The following is a 7968-nucleotide window of genomic DNA, read 5'->3' as shown; positions in this document are numbered from 1 at the left end:
TGCCAACAAAGACCCATCTAGTCAAAGCTATGGTTTATCAAGTAGTCATGTATGGCTGTGAGAGCTAGACTATGAAGAAAGCTGAGCTCTGAAGAATTGATGCTTTTGAACTGTGGTGTTGGAGAGGACTTTTGAGAGTCCTTTGGACAGCAAAGAGATCCAACCAGTCCATCCTAAAGGAAATCAGTCCTGAATATTGATTGGAAGGACTGATGCTGAAGCTGAATCTCCAGTCCTTTGGCCACCTGATGCGAAGTTCTGACTCATTGGAAAAGACCTTGGTGCTGGGCAAGATTGAAAGTGGGAGGAGACGGGGATGACAGAGGATGAGATGATTGGATGGCATCACTGACTCAATGGACATGAGTTTGAGTCAACTCCGGGAGTTTGTGATGGACAGGGAGGCCTGACGTGCTGTAGTTCATGGGGTGGCAAAGAGTCGGCCATGACTGAGCCAGTGAACTGATGGTCTTAGATGTTGGCTTTTATCAACATAATATTTTTAGGATATGTCTCCTCAGGCAAGGGAAACAAAAGTAAAGATAAGTGGGATTACATCAAACTAGAATAAAAAGTTTGGCAGTGAAGGAAACTTTCAGCAAAACAAAAAGGCTGTATACTGAATGGGCGATCTTTGCAAATATGTATCCCATAAGGTATTAATAACTAAGATATATGAAGAACTCATATAATCCAACATAAAAACTGTTTAAGAAATGGACAGAGGATATGAGTAGACACTTTTCCAAAGAAGACTTACAAATGGTCAACAGGCAAATGAAAAGTTGCTCACCATCACTAATCCTTAGTGAATTACAAGTGAAAACCCTGAGATACCACCACACATCTGTCAGCATGACTTATCAAAATAGACATCAAATAATAAATGTGTCAAGGATGTGGAGTAAAGGGAAACCTTGTGCACTTTTGATGGGAAAATAAATTGGTACAGCCACCATGTGGAAACAGTATGGCAAACAGTATGGCAATTCTTCAAAAAATTTAAAACAGATTTACTGTATGATCCAGCAATTCTACTGTTGGGTGTTTGTCTGAAGAAAACAAAAACACTAATTTGAAAAAGATATGTGCACACCAAGGTTTAATGCAGCATTATTTACAATAGCTAAGATATGGAAGCAACCTAAGTGCCCACCAATAGATGAATGGTGTATTTATATACAGTGAAATATTATTCAGCCATAAGAAAGAAGGAAATTCTGCCATTTGCTACAACATGGATGGACCTTGAGGCTAGGACAGAGAAAGACCAATACAGTATGATTTCATTAATATATGTAATCTAAAAAAAGAACAAACAGTAGTTTGACATTAATAAAATTTAATACATTATATGACCCAACACACTTTTATTCCTAGGTGTATATCCTGTAGAAATTTATGCACATTTGTACCAAAAGACATGCCAAGAATATTGTTAGCACTATTTGAAATTAATAGTATATGTCTTTTAACATCATTTTCATTTGTTTTTCGCAGCCAGGCAGATTTAGCCATTCCTTTGTCTAATGCTGTGCAGATTGTTGGCATGAGTGCTACTCTTCCAAATTTGGAGCTTGTGGCTTCCTGGTTGAATGCTGAACTCTACCACACTGACTTTCGCCCTGTACCACTACTGGAATCCATAAAAATTGGAAATTCAATTTATGACTCTTCAATGAAGCTTGTGAGGGAATTTCAACCCATGCTGCAAGTGAAGGTAAGTCATTTGTTGTTGTTCAGCTGCTAAGTTGTGTCCAGCTCTTTGCGACCCCGTGGACTGCAGCATGCCAGGCTTCCCTGTCCCTCACTGTCTCCCATAGTTTGCTCAAATTCATGTCCATTGAGTTGGTGATGCCATCCAACCATCTCATTCTGTGTTGCCCTTCTCCTGCCCTCTGTGTTTCCCATCATCAGGGTCTTTTCCAATGGATCAGCTCTTTGCCTCAGGTGGCCAATGCATTGGAGCTTCAGCATCAATCCTTCCAATGAATATTCAGAGTCGATATCCTTCAGAATTGACTGGTTTGATCTTGCAGTTTAAGGTTCTGTCCAGAGTCTTCTCCAGCACCATAGTTCAAAAGCATCATTTCTTTGGTGCTCAGCCTTCTTTATGGTCCAGCTCTCACATGACTACTGGAAAAACCATAGCTTTGACTATGGGCCTTTGTTGGCAAAGTGATGTCTCTGCTTTTTGTTTTTTTTTTTTTTAATTTTTTTTATTGAAAGATAATTGCTTTACAGAATTTGGTTGTTTTCTGTCAAACCTCAACATGAATCAGCCATTGGTATACATATATCCCCTCCCTCTTGAACCTCCCTCCCATCTCCCTCCCCGTCCCACCCCTCTAGGTTGATACACTGTCTAGGTTTGTCATAGCTTTTCTCCCAAGGAGCAAGCATCTTTTAATTTCATATCTGTGGTCACTGTCCACAGTAATTTTTTACCACCTGTACTGTTGTGTTTTATTGCATTTTCTAGCATGTTGTTAACAATTTTTGAGTTAAGCTGGGGGTTGCAAAGTAGCTGGATGTGCATTACATATCCATTAGAAGGATTCCTGTTGTTAACCTAGTTGGTTCCATGAAATAATTGGTGGTGTTAGTGAGAGAGGAAATGTAGTTGTCTTCAATTTAAATGTAATCATTTCCTATAAGTGTAAATAATAAAATTTTATAGATATTTCTCTTTAACTGGAAAAGATTTTCTTATGGCTTTGTTTACATTAATGTGGAAAATTGACCTTTTATTAAGTGATATATGTACAATATGTGCCCTTCTTGGTTGCTTCAGTCATGTTTGACTCTTTGTGACCCCATGTATATGATAGTAGAAAAAACATTTTTGGGGGTCAGAAAGACCCATTTCTGATACTTTATATAGGGATACTTGATGTGGCTGTGATAATAGTTGAATTCTATAACTTCTCCATAGTATCTTCATCTAAAAATGGATATAATATTTGTCTTTAGTGTTTTAAGGATGAAATTTGATTTAAAAAATTGCCTAGCATCTAGAAAGTGGTTGATAAATACACTTTAAAACATTTAGTTCAGAGTATTTTTCTAGGGCTGAGTCTTCAGTCCTGAAGTTAAAGGACTGAATCTGGTATGAGGCATCTATTTTAAATGTAGATCTGTGCCTCTGAATACTGAAATAGTTAAGGGTAAGTTTAGAACTGGAAATAGGACTAAATTCATGTGTTTTAGTACACTCATAGGTGTATTTGTAGCTTCTGCATGCCTGGTATGGAATCTTATTTAGTTGCTTTGCTCTGTACTCCCAAATTTCATTCGATTGTGCCTTGGTTACCTCAATAAATGTATCAGTAAGCAAAGTCATTTACTCTCCTGTTAATCTTTTATTACCATGTCTCTGCCTCCACCCTTCTATGCTTAAATCAAAAGTTAATCATCTATTTAAAATGGACATCAGAGCATGTAACCATTCTTCTCAAAAATTTGTGATGGTTCCTATTTCATGCGGAATGAATGCCAACATCTTTAAAGTAGCCTACAAGCCATATATGATCTGTCCCATTCCTTTACCCTGACTTCAGTTTCTATATTCTTTACTTCCTCCATAGCCTCTTTGCATTCTGTATAATAGGCCAAGAAATCTCCCACCTCAGATTCTCTTTATGTGGAATGCTTTCCCCTCTAGGCATCAGTAGGGTTTATTCTTTGACCTTTGGACCTTTACTCAAATGTCACTTTCTCATTCTCATTCTCAAATGTTCTCTCATTCCTGGTTTCTATTTTCCTGTTTTATTTCTCTCCTTTGCACTTTGAGCATATTTTATGTTTTACTTATCTTGTTTTTATCTATTTCTTCCTACTAGAGTAGACACGTTCTGAGGGCAGAGCTTTTTTTCTGCTTTATTCTCCATCCCCAGGCCTTGAATAATATATGCACATGCTAAGTTGCTTCAGTATTGTCTGACTCTCGTGACCCCATGGACTGTAGCCCGCCAGGCTACCCTATCATGGGATTCTCCAGGCAAGAATAGTGGAGTGGGTTGTCATTCCCTTCTCCAGGCAATCTTCCTGACCCAGGGATCTAACCTGTGCCTCTTATGTCTCCTGCATTGGCACGCTGGTTCTTTACCACTAGTGCCACCTGGAAAGCCCATGATAATATATGGCACCCAGTAAATAATTACTTAATGAGTGAATGTATTGATCAATTAATCTAGTTACACACACTGACCTTCCACTTTTGGTCACCACTGGAGTGTTTACAAATGCTGTTTGTTCTGCTTGAAATGTGTTCCTTGTTCCTCAGTTACCTTTTATTAAGATAATGTTTTTCCTTCACATCTCTTCAGTTTCTCAGGGAAACTTTTTTTTTTCCTTCCATATCTCTCAGATTTATGGCAAATGTGAGGCTTCAAAACACCACAAAATTCTCTTTGATAGTACATATTATGATTGTATTTTACTTTTGTTTGTTTAGTACTTTATTGTTTCCCTACTGGGACCCAAACCCCTTAAAGATAGTACCTTGGCTATCTTTTACTCACCATTATATCCCTATTACTTTTGGGTTGGAGGTCAGTAAATATTAGTTGAATGAATATAAAAGATTCCCTACTCACCTTGCATCATAAGGAGGTTTCTTTTCTTCTCTCTTTTCTGTTTTTTCTATGTTTTATTACTGAATTTGTAACTGATTTTTATCATGCTTTTGAGTATAAAAACCTTGCCATTGAAGCAAAATGAATGACTTTAAACTGATATGAAAATGTTTTGAAAGTATCACTAGAATGGCTACTTCTCTTTCTTTTTTAGGGAGATGAGGATCATGTTGTTAGTTTATGTTATGAGACTGTTCGTGATAACCATTCAGTATTACTTTTCTGTCCATCGAAGAAATGGTGTGAGAAGCTGGCAGATATCATTGCCCGTGAGTTTTACAGTCTGCACCATCAGGCTGAGGGTAAGTAGTGATGGAAAGGAAAGGAAGTGATGAAAGGAAAGCCTCCATTCTTAGGACATTTTCTTGAAAGTAATGTTAATAATTATATTAGCAAAGCATGGTTCTTTTCATCATTGCCACCACCTGGATGGATCCTTTGTAAAAGTATGTTTTTGTGACTAATCATCTCCTTATCCTCCTTATAGATAATATGTATACACATTCAGACTAACTAATCTTCAGAATTTCAGTATATTGGATTTATAGAGGTATATACTAAGGTTCTTCATTTAGGATCCACGGGCTTTGAAAAGTTGACTTCAAAGCCCCCTAAATTGTATAAGAGACTTCACATACACACATTTTTGTCTGGGGAAAGTAGTCATATCTTTTTTATATTTCTAAGCTCTTACTCTAAAGAGAGTCCTGCGTACACACACACACACAGTATACACATGTAGTTTAAAATCAACTTTATTGAGGTATAATTTGTCTAGAATAAAATGTACCCACTTGAAGTGGAACTTAATGAATTTTAACAAATGTGTTCACCATTGAACTCCTCACTGTGATCAACATATAGAACATTTCTGTCACTCCAAAATGTTCTTTTTTGCTTTCAATCTCCTCCCTCTATCCCCAGCTTCAGGCAACCAGTCATATATTTTCTGTCACTCTAGATTAGTTGTGCCTTTTCTAAGAATTTCATATAGTAAATGAAGTCATATTATGTGTATGTGTCTTTTGTGTCTGGCTTCTTTCACTCAGCATGGTATTTTTAAGATTCATCCAGATTGTTACTTTTATCAACTCGTTTCTTTTTTATTGCTGAGTATTGATCTGTGCATATTGCTATAACCATTAGTGTATATTTTTACTCACTCTGGGGTGAGTAGTGTTTCCTCACCACACTAGATTGTGGCCCCTTGTGATCAAAGATAAGTGCAGGGAAGACAGGAACAGTTCTGGTTATAGAACTTTAGGATATTTTATGACTTTGTTATGTTGGTGGCATCTTGAGGATAGGTAATGGATATCTCAAGCCTAGCTTCAATTAGTAAACTTTGTATGAAGTTTATATTAGTAGACTTTGGTCCAATATTATAACATGTCTTTTAGTTCTCTCTTAATCAATGCTTTCTTACTATGCCAGCTTATATTTTTTTTGTGGCAACTATGATAACTTACATTCCTTAATGACCAGAAACATTATTTATATTTTCTTTGCATGAGCTTCTTATGATTTATAGCAGTGGTTTCCAAATCCTAGGACTTGAACTAGAGTCCGGGCTGTGATGAACTTTTCACCAGAAAAGTAAAGACAAGGTAGCACATTTTTCATACAGATGACGTTTAAAATTTGAAATTATCCGTACTAATTTTTTTATGTTAAAATTACTTTTCTTTTTAAATAAGGGAACAAAGATAATTTTTTAAAAATTTAAATTGTTTTTAGAGAAGTAAAAAATTGGCAACCGTCTGTGGTCCTCAGAATTTTAGAAGTTTACCAAAAAGATTTAAAAATATATAAAATATAAGATATATTCTGTGAGAAAGTTTACTAGTTCAGAAATCCAAAGTCTAAGTTATTTTTAAAGAAAGTAATAGTTCTTGCATCTAAGAAAATCTTCTGGGGAAGTTATACATAGAGGCAAAAAACAGAGGGTAATGTATGATTAATTACCACATTGGCTCCAAAAAGGCTACAATTGTCACACAGAACTAAGCTCTGATGTGATTCTGACACTGCTGGTTTGGTGGGGGCACACGTTGAGCAAGGATTTATTTTAGGCTCTGAGTGATGGTATTTGTAATTTTCTCCTTCTTTCAGCTGGTTCTTTTGATCTCCTCCTGTGGCCTTGATCTCAACCTAACAGTGTTTCCTAAACTTTGGTACACATTAGAATTGCCTAGGGAAATTTAAAAATCATTATGTCCAGGTTGCATCACATCACAGAATCCAGGGGAGAGAGCCAGAAATCAATATTTTTAAAATATATCCAGGTGATTAATAAGTAGTTTCAGAACCATTGCCTTCTGTCATGACTCAGGCAGATAGCAGTAAAAGAGGTCCAAGGGGAGGTGAACAGTGTTGACAGTTTTTTTGTGACAGGATTGGTAAGATCATCTGAACTTCCACCAGTGATGCTGGAACAAAAGGGCCTCCTAGAAGTGATGGATCAGTTAAAACGTTCACCTTCAGGATTGGACTCTGTATTGCAAAAAACTGTGCCATGGGGAGTAGCATTTCATCATGCAGGTATCTATATATTTACTATGTTATTATGAAGCCCCCTCCAAAAATACTTAAAATTTCTTTATTTTTATGTTTGATTTGCATTTGATTTCTCATTAACCACTTAATACTCTTAAATTTCCTTTTAAGACATTGTGGATTAAGATTAAACAGGAATAAAACACATGCAGGATTATTTACTTATCTGTATGGTATATAAGTACTAGATACAAGCTTCTTTGGTACCACTGGGGATGTGAATTCTAAAGTGATTATGTTTCTATACTTTGTTTTCTTAGAATTTAGGTTGAAGTGGTACTTGCTATCCTAATTTTATGCCACTCTGAATATTTCCTTTTATATCTAGGGGTATTTGTAATATTCTTACAAATACATCAAAATTGAATTAATTTTAGAATTTGTCATATTGTTATTTTGAAATAGTTACAAATGTTTAAAACCTCATACCTAGGTTGTCAAAATTGCAAGGATTATGACAGTGAATTAAATAACTTCTTTCATGGAGTGATCTATCCATGTTGATATGTGCTAAGGATATGATTAAGAATATATTGTTTCTGTGATTAGGCACTTAACCTTTTTAGTTCACGTAAAAATTTTGTCATGCTACATAAAAATAAATTTAAAAAATATGTATCTACACACAAACACATAAAAATATTTTCATTGTATATAAACTATAAAGCATGCGAATAAAGTGAATATTGGTGGACCCACCATTTAATTTACAAACTAAGAACCCCAATTCTCTTGACTTTTTAAAAAAATAAAAATAAAAAATAAGCAAGATAAG

The 7968-nt window shown here is 35.7% G+C and overlaps 1 protein-coding gene across 1 annotated transcript in view; it reads left to right on the top strand.

Annotated features, from left to right (window-relative positions):
- The window catches only part of POLQ (polymerase (DNA directed), theta), a gene marked incomplete at its 5' end in the record, with an annotated part of 107105 nt that overhangs the window by 12846 nt on the left and 86291 nt on the right, over nt 1–7968 (top strand). The window contains 3 exons of the mRNA XM_010845421.1: nt 1501–1720; nt 4792–4939; nt 7032–7178. Of these exons, the coding sequence (XP_010843723.1) occupies nt 1501–1720; nt 4792–4939; nt 7032–7178 (515 nt within the window). The remainder of the gene's footprint in view (nt 1–1500; nt 1721–4791; nt 4940–7031; nt 7179–7968) is intronic.

The sequence above is a fragment of the Bison bison genome, unplaced genomic scaffold (genome assembly GCF_000754665.1).
Source record: "Bison bison bison isolate TAMUID 2011002044 unplaced genomic scaffold, Bison_UMD1.0 scf7180017864215, whole genome shotgun sequence".
In the NCBI taxonomy this organism is placed as follows: domain Eukaryota; kingdom Metazoa; phylum Chordata; class Mammalia; order Artiodactyla; family Bovidae; genus Bison; species Bison bison.
This window is presented reverse-complemented; position numbering and strand designations above follow the sequence as displayed.